This window comes from Emys orbicularis, chromosome 1 (genome assembly GCF_028017835.1).
Source record: "Emys orbicularis isolate rEmyOrb1 chromosome 1, rEmyOrb1.hap1, whole genome shotgun sequence".
In the NCBI taxonomy this organism is placed as follows: domain Eukaryota; kingdom Metazoa; phylum Chordata; order Testudines; family Emydidae; genus Emys; species Emys orbicularis.
This window is the reverse complement of record NC_088683.1, coordinates 307081977-307098010: the sequence shown is the minus strand read 5'-3', so window position 1 is coordinate 307098010 and position 16034 is coordinate 307081977. Positions and strand designations below refer to the sequence as shown.

The window sequence follows — 16034 nt, the reverse complement described above, 5'->3', positions numbered from 1 at the left end:
GAAAGTAAGAAAGAAACATTAGTTGAATGTCACAGTTTCTGACAGAGTGATGTATTAATAGTCTGGAATGGCCTCCCAAGAGGAACAGATGACAGTCCCATATTTCAGAACATATAAAATTAGGCCATGTTTACACTTAAATGCTTACAGCGACACATCTGTAAGAGCGCTCGTGTAGCCGCGTTATGCCAATGGGAGAGAGCTCTCCTGTCAACATAATAAAACCAGCTCAATGAGTGGTGGTTGCTATGTCAGCAGGAAAGCGTCTCCTGCCGACATATCGCTGTGCACATGAGCACTTATGCCGGAAAAACGTACATCACTCGGGGTGTGTTATTTTCACACCCCTGAGCGACAGACGTTTTGCTGACATGAGTGCGAGTGTAGACATGGCCTTAGAATGGACAAGATACTAGACCACAAACCATGTGGCCTTGGCAGGGGGGTGGACTGCGTACCCTAACAAATTGTTTCTCTCAGAAATTAGATTTTGTGAAAAACAAGAGATACATAATACATTCATTACTGATTTATAGTCTCTGCTCTCAATTCAGTGGCCTTGTCTATAGTGAGCATTTCTTGAAAAAAAAACCCTTACCATTACTGTATGGTATTTTTACATTTGTCTCATTTATGCTTGTTCTGAGCAGGGTTAGACAATATAAACACCAATAGCCAGTCTATGTTAGCGTTCCCCCCATGGCTAGCACAGATGTAGTTGCAGCTATAATATTGCAATGGTGGGAAAATTTGAGAAATATCTCAGTGTAGTACCAGCCAAAGGGATTGCACACAATATAAATGCAGGTTTGGCAATAAACATCCATGAGCCTATGGTGGCTTGCCTAAGTCAGGTGAACTCCTGAAACTCTGGTAAAGCTTTCTACCACAATTTCCTAGAGAAGGAACTGAGACACAATTATCCGTATAATCATTTAAATACAGATTATATAAAGCATTGACAAAAGCATTGTAACTAAAAACATTCATGAGGCCTGATTCTCCCATCACACTGGGTTTTACAATGTTGACTTTAACTGAGTTACTTGTGATTTACATCAGTTTAGGGGAATCAGGCCCAGGGTCTTTCAGATAAAAACAACAAAATATTTTCATTACACAGTGATGACAACATCTATGAGAGTCCCTTTAAGATGGAGCTTAGTGCCTCCAAGGGAAGCACTGAAGCACTTATCTCAGGTTTCTATAGTACCATTGGCAATGACATATTACATTTGTTTTAACTAAACACCAAAGCAAAACTTTGCAACGCTGCCCAAAGGCATTATATCACATGAGAAAAAATAAAGGATGCATATTTAAATATAAAGAGTTCTTACAGCCCACATTATAAAAGAGACATGTTTAAGTACTATGTTAGGTTCCCTACTTTCAAAATAAAGGATGTCAAATGATTATAAGTCATTACAGTCATTCAGTTCTATGCTAAATGTAGAGATGACACTGTTAGAAAAACAATCTCATTCAACATTTACTAGCTCTGAATTACATTTGCAGTAGAATAAAGGAAACAGTCCCTTAGGTATAATTAATTGTGAAAATGAATCCTAATAGTTTAGCACAGTCCATATTGATTTTGTCTCAGATCTCTTTTATGTTGCAGGAATCAAATGGAAATCCATGCAGCGTCCTTGTTCCCATGATTGCCAGAATACAGGTTGCCTTAGAGATATGATGTCACATTTGTAAAAGTGGAATATAGATATTTCAGCCACATTGCTCTTGATAGATCAAGCCTCTGAAATTCTTCTTGGGGTCTCTTTTGAATGGATTACAGGGAGAGAACTCACACAAATAGATTCAGCAAAATATCTGTAGCACGTGATACTACTGTAAATTAAACATTTTGTAATGAAAGATCACTTTAAAGGCTAACTCCCTATTCTTCTCAGAGTGACATTAGGAAACACATAATTATGCTTTCTAGCAGCACCAAGAAATGTATATTGCATATTAAAGGGAAAGCAAGCAAGTGAAACCTTTTAGTGTTACAAAAATGTGCAGTACTGTATAATAATTTATAACATCCTGAGTGCATTTGATACACATGCCTAAAATTATTCTTAAATTAAATACTTCAAATGAATGCCTAAATTATTCACTCATTGGAAAACTCTGGTAAATGTCTGCTGGAAATGGAAAGTACAAGAAGTCAGTTAAACTGTATTACACTTGGGTTGCCAGGATTCTTTGGAGGCAGGTGTCCCTTCCAGCAAAGCAAGACATTATTTTTCCTGTCACATGTAGAATTTAGGAAGGCCATCAATGTAGCGTACTGTTACGTTGTCACACAAGAGACCCAAGTTCATGAAGGACTATGGGACTCAAAGGACAAAATCAGGGCACACATGATTCTAGCGCACACAGCCTCAGGATAAGTGAATGCAGTTCATCTCTCTCATTGCATTACTCAACAGCAACTGATCCATGAAGTGAAATGAGGACAGCATAGACTGAATCTAGGAATGTTGACTTGTTTGCTATATAGGCTGATAAAGGGGGACCATTGTGAAACCATCATATGGGGTATAGCTTGGTGGACCCTTACAAAGATCCTGTGCTCAGGAGGTAGGCTCCATGCTGGCACTGTGCTATTTTAGAGGGGACTGCTGGGGCTATGTGTGAGAGAGCACAAATAGCTCCACACATGGTTCCTGTCAAAGGTCTGCTGCATAGAAAGACAGACTGTGCAAAGGCTGCACTGCATCCCCACAGGGTAGATTCTGTCTCCTTAAACACCTGCTCCGGACAGTCATATGAAGCTCTCTTATTCCATTTACAGGGGCCTGTTGTGGCATTTGTGAATTTCACCATACAAAAAGATAGCAGAAGGTAAGCACAAGAAGAAAAAAAATTAAAGGGAGAAAAGACGCATTGTGCGAAATACAGTGCTGTCTGGGAAAGGTGGAACCCTTCCGGCATGTTAGTGGTTGTAATTTTTGGTGCATATGTCAGTGTGCGTTACACCAGTCAGCGTGTATTACATGTGCTACTCTCTGCTCAATCCACAGAGGACTTGAGCTTATCACACCTCTCAAGCTCTGACCAGAAGACCACACAGGAAAATCGACACACCCACCTCAGAGACCTGAAGGTTACCGCCCAATGCTGAAGCAGCGCTGTTCTAATATAATACTGGATCATTCATTTCTCAAAGCCTGTTCAATAATTGGAATATATCAATGCACATGAAAAGCTCTGTCCAGAATTTACAACTGCACTGAATGTTAATTATACTGTATCTTTACAGAAGACAGTATTCAGTATGACAATATACTCTCACTCTCCTCACAGCCCATCCCAGTAATAATTAATAATACCATTTACTAACTTGATAATAGCTCAGAGAAATGTTATAAATTCACACTAGAAGTTAATGGATGGGAAGGGTCATTAAACAAGTATGTCAGAATAATTTATGAAACATGTTAAAAGTTCCCCTAGAGGTGGTGAGCCTCGGCTGCTACTACTGATCTGCTTATTAATACAAACAGCAGCAAAAAACTCTACGCTTACAAACTGTGCACACAGCTGTGAAAGGACATGCTCAGACTATTGTTATCCAGTCCTCCCTGCACCTTTTATGTCTTGTTTTAAACTAAGATTATAATCCCTTTGGAGCAGGGACTGTATTTGATTATATGTAAATATATTTGTTATATAGCGCCTAGTGCAATGGGACGCTGACTTGGCTGGGATCTCTCAATTATTATTTATTTATTGTATGGTGGCAGCACCATTGTGCTAGGTGCTGTACAAACACCCCAAAAAGCTGGTCCCTGCTCTGAAGTATAGTCTAAGTAATGTAGTGTAATAGAACTAATGAACAACAATGGTAACAATGGCTTGTGAGGCTCAGTGGGAGCAAATTTTCAGTGGAACTGCTCATTTTGCACTTGTTCTGTGACTTGGATAACTTTCTTACCTATAAATGGTAATTTTTCCAACAGACAACGTAAGTCTCTAACGTCACACTTGAACAGGCATGAGCGACCTGGTGGAACTGCAGAATGATCTTAAACCTCCCAACTGCAAATGCTACAGCACTAAAGCTACAGACAGAAGCCGAGATTATAGCTAAAGAATAGTTTCAGCAGATACTGACCTTGTCCATAAAGTCCATTTACAAAAAAAGACACAGATTTAAAAAAAAAAATCTATTTCCAAGTGGACAAGGAAAGTCTCTAATTTGCTAGGAACTGAACAGCAGCCCCACAAGAAGAACAGATTACTTTTCAAGCACAGATGCCAGAATGACTTGGCCAAAGAGCTATTGGCAAAGTCATAATAAGTGTCTACTTTACAGTGTCTTATAAAAGTAGCTTTGGAACACGAAACTTCAGCTACACAGATCTGCTCCGACAAAGCATTATCCTGGCTAAAGAGATGGAAAGGCTGAGTGAGTGAGCCCTGACCACCTTGTGGGCAAAATTTATCCTGGACGGTAAGGGACTGCTTGAAAAATACGGGTTGGTTGAAAAATAGAAAATATTTTCCAGACACTTCCCCCAAGACTTAAGCCAGAGAACGCTGCAGGTTACAGTCCTCCTAGTAATGGACCTGGCAGATAAATGACTACAGTACTGGGAGGCTCTTTTCATTTGTATATGATGATCAATAATGTCTATTGTGAAACCAGAATGTCCAGAGGCACATTTTCAGTAGGAGCATAAGAAGGGTGCATAGTTAGTTACTAGCAGAACAGATAAGGCAGTTAAAACAGGTTTCTTTTTGATGTAACTAGGTTCTTGAGTTTAGATGAAGCAGAGAAGATAGTGTCTAGAGTAAGCTCAAGCTGGTAAGAAAGCATTGGCTACTAAGACCAAGCAGTATGGGAGAATAAGAAAGTTTCTGAGCTTTATCGAGGTCTACCTGGCTGCTGCTGGTCTCGCCTACCACAGGGGAACAAGGCATCCCCACAGGTACAAATCCCTATGATAAGTCCACTTCTTCCTCAGAACTTATCAGGTGAAGGAAAGAGGAGAGGCCTACTATCAGGAGAGTAAGATGTCAGGCAATGCTAACAGTTATTGCCCGGTTACTACCCAAGGATAAGAGACGCTACCTCAGTCTCCGATCGATATGAAGCCAAACTGAATGCCAAAGTTAGTGCCATCGCGACTGTGAGAGTAAAATGTATCAGGGTGGCATGCTGTGCAGAAAGTGAGACTTTGGTTGTGGTCAGTGACAGAAACATCCTGTATGTTCTGAGGCAGAATCCCTCCAGTCTCTAGAAGAATTCTTAAAGAAAGGAAGAAAAAGAAAAGATGGAACATTTTATCAAATGGCACGTTCCTTAAGCCAGTGTGTCACTGCTATTGCAATAGTGCAAGACAAACTGTGTTAATACCATTTTTTCTTTAGATTAAAATTAGTGGGTTTGCTCAGTCTTTAGGACACATACTTAAGCTTGAACATGCATATAGAACAAAGAAGCTACTCTTAAGGCATAAAATAGCTGAAATATAGCAACATTTGAAACTAGAAGAGTTGGTTCTGTCCTGACTTGCTATTAGAGGAAACTCCATACTTTGGCAACACATGCAAAGCATAACAAAACTTTGCTTGTAATGTTGTTATCCAGGAAAGCAAAGTTCAGTATATGATATTCTTGGAGGCAGTGGGGATATTTTTTGTGTCCATCCCACCCAGTTTTTCAAGTGGGATTGAGCGGTACACAAGGTGAGCAAATATCGTCCCTAGGTTCATTCATTAAGGGCTTGATACTGCAATGCTCCCATGAAATTCTGAGGGTCCTCAACTCCTACCCAGATCACACTCCAAAACAGTGACTAACTGGGACTAGAACCTAAATTTCTTCTGATTCAGTCTTTTGTCCTCATCCCTAGGTTGCTTAGCACAACAAACTATAGCATAGAAAAACACACATCAGACTTACCGTGTTGCCCTTCTATTATCAATATAGGGAGTTGGAGATTCAAACTGTCTGACACATTTTGGATCAAGATTGTAAAATTCCTTTGCTGATTCCTGAGGAAGTGTAAAACAGCACGGTCCAACAGATGGGCCCAGCACCACAAGTATATCCTTGACATTACAGCCATATTCTGTTATCATAGCATTTACTGTAGCCATAGCAACTCCTAACAAAGTGCCTTTCCATCCTAGGAAAAAACATAAGGGGAAAAAATCCTGCAAGATTATTTTTAAATTGAATGGTTACAGAAAATTAATTATTATTATTATTATTATTATTATTAAGGATCTACAAGCCAAATACATGGAGGAATAATTAGCTTTTAGCAAACATTAACAGTCCTCAGAGCATTCTTATGAAGTAGCCGTATTACCATTTTAGAGATGGGGAAACTGAAGAAGAAAGGAACCTTTAATTGCCCCCGGGCAGAGGAAGTCAATATTACAAGTGGGCTTAGAACTCAGGAATGCCTTGCTCCCAGCCCTGATTTTACACCATTCAATTACACCTCAGTGTTCACTCTGTGCTGAAATATCTCATGGGTTAAATACTGTAAAAGTTTCTTTACAATCTCACATGACAGCACTGTGGAAAAATATTATTTAAAGAGAAGGGAAAAAACATTTTATATTGGAAAAAAAAATCTCCATATCTGTGCTACTTGGCTGAAGCAAGTGTAAACTGTGCTGCATGCCAGGATTGTTTGGACTACAAGGAAGAAAACCTAGCTCTGACTCCCTGTACCTTACACAGAGCTCAAGACAGGCTTTGCACAGAACATTTTCTATGAAAAAAATGGGGGAGAGAATATGTGACTGGTCAGGGACATGGTAGTATACAAAGCATGTGGATTGGAGAGAGGGGATTGGGTGACATGCTACTTGGTCTTGGAATGGGAGGGTGAAGCAGATGGAGGGGGTGCATGGAGAGGGCACAGGAGACTGGCAGAGAATGGACAGGATGGAGCAGCTTGGAGGTCAGGGAAGGGGGGAGCAGGTAACTGAAGGGGGAACATAGAAAGGGACAGAGCATGCACAAACTCTTATCCACATTAAACTTTTAACACTTAACATTTCGAGATATGAAACTTCAACCTCTTAAAATTGTCAATGTGGCTTCGTTCCCGTCACCACTCACTTCCCCCACGCATAACACACGCACACACGGTGTAGCTCCCTACACACATACATCCTTCCTGTATGTATAAAGCCTGCAGAGGGAAGCTCCACTCTGATGGGCCTCCTAAGAGCTGTTAGATCCACGGACCTCCGGCACAATCTGATTGAAATGTTTGATGCTCACACCAAAAACTGGGCAATTCACAAACACAAACCTTGTTAGAAACAGGTAAAGTTGCAAGTGTGTTTGACTGGAATCCAGCTAACTATTACATGCTCTTCAGAAGAGTTCTACGTCTTTGAAAAAGAACTATATTAGGAAGCCTGGAAAGGAAGAGTTAAGGGATTCAGCCTGGAATCCTTCATTCACTGGCTCTCACTAAACCCAACCTTACTACTTGATTATTAATCCCGTTTAGTATTCAAGGGATCCATTCCCAGTACTCTCGTAGTATTATATTACTTTGATTATGTGAACTGAATACTAGATGCCCTTACCAGAATGAGCAGCTCCACATGCTTTTTTGACAGGATCAGCAAAAAGCACAGGTATGCAGTCAGCGCCGAGAGCGGCTATTGTAACATCTTTCTGATTCGTTACTATTCCATCATAGCTGTCAGGCTGGGGCTTTCCCATAATCCAGACATCACTGGCATGATTGACCTGTCAGTACAAAGACAGATGAAGCACAGTTATGAGGCAGTGGGAAAAAAATTAATTCATACTTTGCTGAATGCCCTTTCTCCAGCTCTCTTGTTCACACCCTCTTCAGGCCAACCCTTATGTTTAGTACTCCATCCCTCTTCTTGTTCAACAAACAACCACTGTCTTTGCCTTCAGATCCCTTCTTAAAACACACCTCTGGTCTGCAACCACATCCGTCTAAGAAAGAAATGAATTTTTTAAGTAAAAAGATATCTGCACCACTTTGATTTTGGATCTTTATCTGGTCATATATGGTATTATGTCACTGAAATAACTATATGATCTATTAGAACAAACTTCTTGGGAGAGGGACTGAGTCTTCCTCTCTATATAGTACCAAGTGTGTTGACAGCTATGATGACAGTTTCATCACGATTAACTGCCACAATAACTGTCTTAAAAAGTTGTCCTACCACTTATAATCTCTTGCTAGGAAGAGAAGACTAATGCACAGTTAAAAAAAAGAAAACATTCACTGCTACACAAAGCAAGCTCTGATTAGTTAATATAGGAGTGCACTGCTATCTGATAACATACCTTCACACGGTGAAATGTCTCTGAGTCAAAACCTGCAGCATTAGCTAACCTGCGTAGGTTTTCTTTAACCACAGCCTTTGGATCTCTCCGCTTGGAACTGCTGAAGAGGTTTAAGGAGCTGAGCGTTGGTATATAAGAGATCCCACCTGTCCTTGTGGTGAACCCGTGTAGGAAGATGTGACCTGGTGAAGAGAGAATTTGTTTGAAACAAATGAGAAACCTGAAAATTATACCAGATTCTGCCAAATGGAATTGGTATCAGCCAGTCAGATTGTTGGATGGCTGATGCTTATTTAATGATGACATTTAAAAACAAGGATCCCATGCTGCCTTCTTCTTCTGGCGAGCAAGTGAGAAAAACTGTGACTCTTGCCAGGGTAAAGCGTGGAGTGAGTAAGAGCCAGGACGGGGCATGTTCCCTGTGACCACATTACCCCTGGACTCCACAGAGCTCCAGGTCACGGGATGTGAGTCAGCAGGCTCTCTGCTAGACTAATATTACCCTCTTCCAACTTCCAGGGTAAACCCAAGCAAATTACTGGTGTCCAAGTCTCTAGCAACTCCTCCTTCTAGGAGCACCTTCAGTGGAGGGGTCCCTGGCACACAGCTCCAACAGGTGAAATACTGTCCAGGAACCACAGAAGCCATGGTGGGGAGCTGAGCAGCAGGGCAGGGGCAAGGGATTTTTGGGCAAATGGCGCTTCCCTCCACTGGAGATCTCTAAAGAACTGCAGGTTTAGGGAGAACCAATCTTCTGCTAGGTGGATATGTGCAGGGAGACCCATTCCTTGTGCTGTAATAAAAATCCATTCCATGACTGCTTCACCCAATCCAGGACTTAGATGCACATATGTGGTGACAATCTGCAGCAGAGGCTGTGGCAGGGGCGTGGCCACGGCCCACACACTTAGTATCCAGGTCCACTCAAATCTGAGCAGGGGTATAGTGCTGCCACAGCAACCTAGAGCATCACTGAGGCACCTGAAATCCAGGATGGAGCTATGTGCCCGCCCTTCAGAAAGCTATGCTCTGGCAGCTCTGCCTGGCCATTTTCTGAGCCACTCCATGCACGTGCCCAGCTTGCCAGGTGAAGTCCTATGTCTGGGGACACCAGGACTAGGAAGAGGGTGTAGCGTTCGGGGAGAAGCTGAGCTAGCACAGTCTGTCATTGCCTGTCCACCCGAAAATTGGGGCCCACCCAAATTTCCACTCCTATCTATGCCACTGGACTGTGGGTGTGTCTACACTACAGACGCCACAGCGACACATCTATGGTGCTGCAGATGTGCTATGGTGACACTAGGAGTTTTTCCATCGTTGTAGTTAATCCACCCCCTCAAGAGCTGCTAGCTAGATCAACAGAAGCATTCTTCCATCAACCTAGCAGTGCCAATATCAGGGCTTAGGTTGGCTTACTTACGTCCTCCACAGGAGTGAATTTTTTGCACCCGTGAGTGATATAGCTAAGTCGGCCTAAGTTTTAGGTGAAGACCATGCTTGTATCTGTGACCTAGATAGCTAAGGAGAATTATAAAGTGTGTGTGTGCATACACCTGACTGACAGTGAGAGACCAGGCATCCTGAATAAAGAATTCCCTGTGCATTCTCTGCAACCAAATCCTCTACCTCCTCTGCCACAAGGGATGCTGTGCTATAATCTCCTGCCCCCGAAGGAAGAATTCCAGGAAAACTCACATTGAAAAATCCCTCTTCTCGAGCTGGGAATAATGTACATAAAGAAAAGAGGTAGCAAGTCTTTGAACCACTACTGTAAGGTATAACTGATTTTCTGACTGGCTAAGGCACGTAGTGGGTGTGTTTTTGAAGATAGTTTCAGCAGTCCATATTTGTTATCTTAACATCCGAACAGGATATATCCAGATAGAGATCTTCCAACAATTCAGTTCTTTGATTTGGGGAGTGTCATTCCAAGTAGCCGGAATATGAAGTAAGTAGGTTGTTTTTATCTAAACCGTGAGATGCCCCCTCCAATAGTGCAGGAAAAAACAATATGCAAAGATTTAATTAAATGTAAGGTGTGAGTACTGGCAGAGCAGGATACAGGGAACCCCTTGCCCACCCCTTCCTACCCAGAACTTCAACGCACGACACAGCCCTCGTTTGGCTGCTTAGATCCCACAAGCGCTGAGATGGAGAGCAGTTAGATTAAGGGGAGCATTGTGCTCTATGGCTCCACTCAGAGAGGTGTTTGCTTTTTGCTTCTTCCCCATAAGAATTGATATAAAATTATTCTACTTAACTGCCAGGGGGCAAATTTGTCACGTACACATGGGAGAAAGAAGAAGGACAAAATGCAGGGTCAGCTATAGGTAGTCAGGAAGTTCCTTCAAGAGGAAATGTAGCCAAACTCCAAACCTGGAGACAATGGACCTTTCTGTGCCTGCATAGATAGCTAACCGCTTAGTTTGCAAAATAAGCAAGGAGGAGGGGGCAAATAGATGAACAATAAGGGGTCATAAGAGGGGCAGATACATGTAGCTTGCTAATTATGTATGGTAATGATGGCAAATTTTGGCCAATCATAGAGCGATAGATTATCATAAGCAACTGCATATAATGCTTTGGTGTAAGTGTTTTCTTTGTTCTTGCTGACTTATGAGCTCGAACCCAATTGCAATTGAAATAAACGGATCGCCCCTCCCGGGGCTCCTTGTTTGATTAGCTGTGTCCGTCTCTCCTTATTCCTCAGCTGGAACGGACAGAAATTTCTATGACAGAATGATTGCTACTGACCCCATCAGCTGACACGGAGTCTCTGTTTCCTGCATCAGCACTAACACCGAACACATAGAATCTTACCCTATGTTGTGCCATTCTTTAAGCCACATTTGCTCCTTCCCAATTTTGGACTGCTTCCCAATTTTGGACTGTGATTTAGGCATCCATTGGGACTCATCTAAGTTATTCAGGAGTGCCACTCAGAAGCCCCAGAGTGCTACAGGCCTACCCCTTTAGGCCCCTTCTATACCCTCTGTGCCTGGACTTACAAGGGCTGGCTGCATAGGACAATCTATGGCTATCTTATCTGATGTCTGCACTGGGGACTTCTCCCCTGGCTGGCTATAGGGATATCACAGCAGCAGAGAGATATTTTGGGGGAAAATTCACCCCTAGGACCTCATGTTGCTAACCCCTGAAGCAGAAGAATCTGTAAACTGAAAACTGAATGAAACAGGTTTAAAAAATCCATAAAATCTGTTTTCCAATTAACCTGGGATCAAGGAAGATTTTAGAATGGTAAGCTTCCCTTTCAGGTCTGGCAGACTTTCCAAGTATGTCTGAATCTCACTCCTGATGAGTTCCATCTCATGGGCAGGAAGTGTTTGTATGTCGCTCTGAGGTTCAGCTATTTGTTGGAGGTTGTTTCCTTCACAATCCATCCCAAAATCCTCAAACTGAAACTGGTAAACAGCAGTGAATAGGTGGTCTATAAACACTTCCATTAAGGCTTTCCTTTGTACTGGTAAAATGATTTTAATGATGCTTAAATCCTTTTCATCTAGTTTTTGTTTAATGGTGTACAAGGCAGCAGCTGTACTTGTCTTGCACACAACCTCAATTCCTTTCTTTAGAGTTTGAAAACTGCTGATTACTTTAAGTAACGAATCTTGTTCACTGCTCCTTTCGCTTCTCGGAGTTTGGTAGCACATTATGTAAACAAATGGAGCACTGGCAGAGAAGCCTTTTTCAATCCTTTCTAGTGTGCTACATAATAACTTCTGAATGCCATTATTTTGTGAGTTCATTTGTAGACCGAACAGATCAATCAATACTGCTTCTGCCATCTTCCAGTTGATTTAAGGAGTCCTAAAGGTACCAGATATTGAATAAAATGCCTTCAAAGAAAAAGAGAACATTGTTAGTCTAAATAAGCAAAGTTACAACTTATTATTTGTTGTTTAGTGGTTAGAGGAATTAACATACTGAAAAGTAATGTAATTTCAAATATATTTTCCATTGCATCCAGTATTCAGAGCAAAAGGAAACTAAAACTATGCCCGGGTAAAGGCGACGATTCTAGATGCCTTAGACATCAGCCCGGAAACCTTCCAGCAGCGGTTCCGGAGTCTGTCCTACACCCCGGGCACCGGACCCCGGTTGTCAGAGCAAAACAGAAGGGAATTGTTCTGCTTGTGTTTAAATCCCCCTACTTCATTCTTTTTGACTCTCTCCAGATCTGAGATGTTAAAAGTATGGCCCACAATATAATCTGGCTTTCACAAATGCATTTTAATGACCTTTCCTCCCAAATACAGCTTCTAAGGTGAACTTGAGGTACAGCTCCATGAAGCAGTTGGTGCCGTAGGCCTGCTTTTAAAACAAAATGATACCAAAGACTTGTACTAAAAAGAACAGTAACTTTAACTGTAAATAAGCTTACTATATAAAATAAAAACTTTTTAACCCTTAAAGCTAAGGTATGTAGTCTAGGATTTTTGCCTTTTTTTTAGAGGCCGCCTGCTTTGCTTTTATTTAAACAAACAGAACCCTGTAACAAATGCTGGCCAACACATACTATAAACAATTAAATAAATTAAATTAAAGAATACAGAATGTAGCTTTTAAAGACATTTGGTTACAGATACGTTAATGGGCATATTACCATTTACAGTGTCTTTTTATTAACTGTTTAAACACACTTAATATAAAAAATAAAAACTTTTTAACCATTAAAGTTTAAAGAAGCTAAAGGATGTAGCTACATGGTGTCCCATTCTTCCCCACACCACCCATTTTTTAAAATGACCCTTACACACCCTGGTTCTAAATTTTAGGGGCCCCCAAGCCCTTTTTTAACAGGTTTAAACCTATAAATAGGGACAGAAAACTGGACGAGGCTGTTAAAGAAACACCACTGATACAAAACTTTTGGCGACATGGAAAGCAACGACATGGTAAGAAAAATTACTATGGTGTGTGTTACCCTTGTTTTAAACCTGTGTTCTGCTTAGTTAAAAGTTTATATATATCTATATATCTAATCTCTCTCTCTCTCTCTCTCTCTCTCTCTCTCTCTCTCTCTCTCTCTCTCTCTCTATTTAAATAGGACGAGGCCTTTTTTCTTGACATACCAGATTCTGCACTAGAAGTTTTACATTTTGGTAAGTTGCTTAATATGTTACACAATTATGGTTTATTTTTAAAAGAAATGGTTTTAAGGAGTTTATTTTTTTTTAATTTAGAACAAGATGGAAGTCAAAACCAACAGATTTTGAGCAGCCCAGCACATCCAAATCCCTTGTTACACAGAGCCAACTGCCTTTAAAGAGGGGGAAAATGTTTTCCTCTGAGGCAGCTGCCGTTGGAAGCAAATGTATTAGACCCCCTGATTTTGAACAGCACAGAACATTCAATTCCCCCATTACACAGAGCCAGCCATCCTTAAAAAGGGCCAAAAAATCTACCACTGAAACAGCAACAGTTGGAAGCAAGGGGGTTAGACCCCCCGATTTGGAACTGCCCTGCAGCACCAGGGCCAAAAAATCTACCTCTGCAGCTTCCAGGGACACTGGTAAGCGATCCAAAGGAGTTAAAACCCCTAGTTCTCAACAACCCCAAGCCTTTACAGCCCCAAAGGAACCAGCTTTAAAAAGGGGAAAGGCAAACAATCCTGTAGCAGCAGCTGTGTCCAGGGGTGGGTTTGAGCAGAGTCAAGAGGCCAGCCCCCCGGCTTCTGGGCAAAGCAGAACCTCTGCTACAAATAACAACCTCCCCGTAGGTCTTGCTGCATCAATTGTTGTTTGTAATGAGCTGTTTAGTGTTTGTACATCTCTTAAGCATTTAATAGATAAAAAGTTTTTGAAGCTAATTCTTGAGGTGTTTCAAAAGCAAAATGCTCCAGAAGAAAGGGTGGTTTTAGACCAAAAGATAACAGAAACCCGGGCACTGCTTGAAAAGGTGGAAAGCGTGTTGAAGGGGGAAGGGAGGGGGTGACTAAACATGAAACCTAAAAACGTAAAGAGGGGATGGGGGAAAAAATCTAAAAAATTGAGGAGGCTTTTGGCCAAAAAACTTTAAAAAGCCAAAGCTATTTTAAGAAAACAACCCCCAACCAAGAAAGGGAAATATACATAGACCTCCCCCCGACCCCGTCTTCTGAAGGTCCAGATTCTCCTGCTCCTAATACACCTCCGCAGGTGTATTTGGAACGTGTGAGACATTGGATAAGACCCCGAAGAGAGTTTAACGCTTATGAATATTTTCAAGAATTTCGTTTTGCTAATTTGGACAGAGTAACGGGGTTTACAGAAGCCATGGCGGCTGTTGACACCGCTATTCAAAATTTGCTAGATGATATTAATAGTCAGGTGGGCCCTGAAGATTTTGTACAGCTACGCTTAGATGCCCCGGGTCTAAATCAACTGCTTTTTTTCTTTACAGAGGCCTTGGGAAGACTTAAACACCATAGATTTTTTAAATAACATTATTACGGTGTTGCAGAGTAATGCTGAAATCATGGGGTCTGGAACTTTAAGACTGGTTGTTACGATTATTAGAAACAGGGCTGGCGGAGGTGGGTCTGTAAGACCCTTAAAGACTGTTACCTACAGTAAAATCATTGAAAAAAAAAAGAAAACATTTAATTGATTTAAATAACCAAGGTAACAGCCTGTGTTTTGCCGGTAGCGTGCTGGGTCTTTTAGCAGATGAAAAATTTACATATGCCCAACTATTAGAGGGGGCCAGATGTCTCCATCAGGAGTTGGGGTTTTTGGACCAAAAAACTATTAGCTTTACAGACGTGAGCTCTTTTGAAGAGCGCTTAGGCATAACTATTACTGTTATGTATCATGAAAATGGAAACTGGAGCTTTATACAACAGCTGGTGTACAACGCCCCAAAACTGTTTTTGTTCTGTTACATGACAAACATTATTACGGCATCCTAAATATTAAAGCCTTTATAGGCGTGCCGTATTTGTGCAACTAGTTACGCCACATACAGCCACAAGCACCAGCACGTCTGTAAAAACCACTGTTGTACGTGTAATAGCGCTGAGTGCCTTGAAATGGCCACTGAAAAAAAGAGATGCCCCAGCTGTAAGCTATTTTGCAGGTCCAACACCTGTTTAGAAAGGCACAGCGCTCTAGCAAAAGACGGTAAAGTTGATTGTAAAAACAGAAGTCTTTGCAATAAGTGCGGCTTCTACGAGGTTAAAAATCACCGGTGTAAAAGCAAAAAATGTCCTCAGTGCTATCAGAAGACCGACAACATAGAGGGTCACGAGTATTATATGTGTAATATCTGGTCTCCAGAAGAGGGAAAGGATTATGTGTTTTATGATTTTGAATGCATGCAAGAAACGGGGGTACACGTGCCAAATTATGTTTATGCCATGCATTTAGATAAAGAAACCAGCTGGGAATTTAAGGGGGAAGAATGCGTTAGCGAGTTTGTTCAAAACTTTGTAGACAAACGCTTTAAGGGATACACATTAATCACTCATAATGCTAACGGTTACGATTGTTGTTTTATTCTTAGACAGTTGATTAAAGAAAAAATGGCTGTTAGTCCGATGACGCAAGGTGGAAAACTAATGTGCATAACGGTGATGGACTTAGACATCAGATTTATAGATTCTTTAAATTTTCCTCCCATGAAACTTAGCAAGTTACCCAAAGCTATGGGGTTTGAGGAAGGGTACTTTCCGCACTTTTTTAACACCGTTGAAAATCAGAACTATGTGGGCCCT

At 41.3% G+C, this 16034-nt stretch overlaps 1 protein-coding gene across 1 annotated transcript; it reads right to left on the bottom strand.

The window, feature by feature from the left end:
• Positions 1-5087: 5087 nt before the first annotated feature.
• On the bottom strand, positions 5088-12126 carry LOC135895418 (purine nucleoside phosphorylase LACC1-like). The gene is made up of 5 exons (XM_065423529.1): positions 11553-12126; positions 8321-8502; positions 7576-7741; positions 5921-6146; positions 5088-5262 (listed from the first exon to the last, which is right to left on the bottom strand). The coding sequence occupies exons 1-5, from the start codon at positions 12124-12126 to the stop codon at positions 5088-5090; spliced, it is 1323 nt and encodes a 440-aa protein (XP_065279601.1).
• Positions 12127-16034: the final 3908 nt, after the last annotated feature.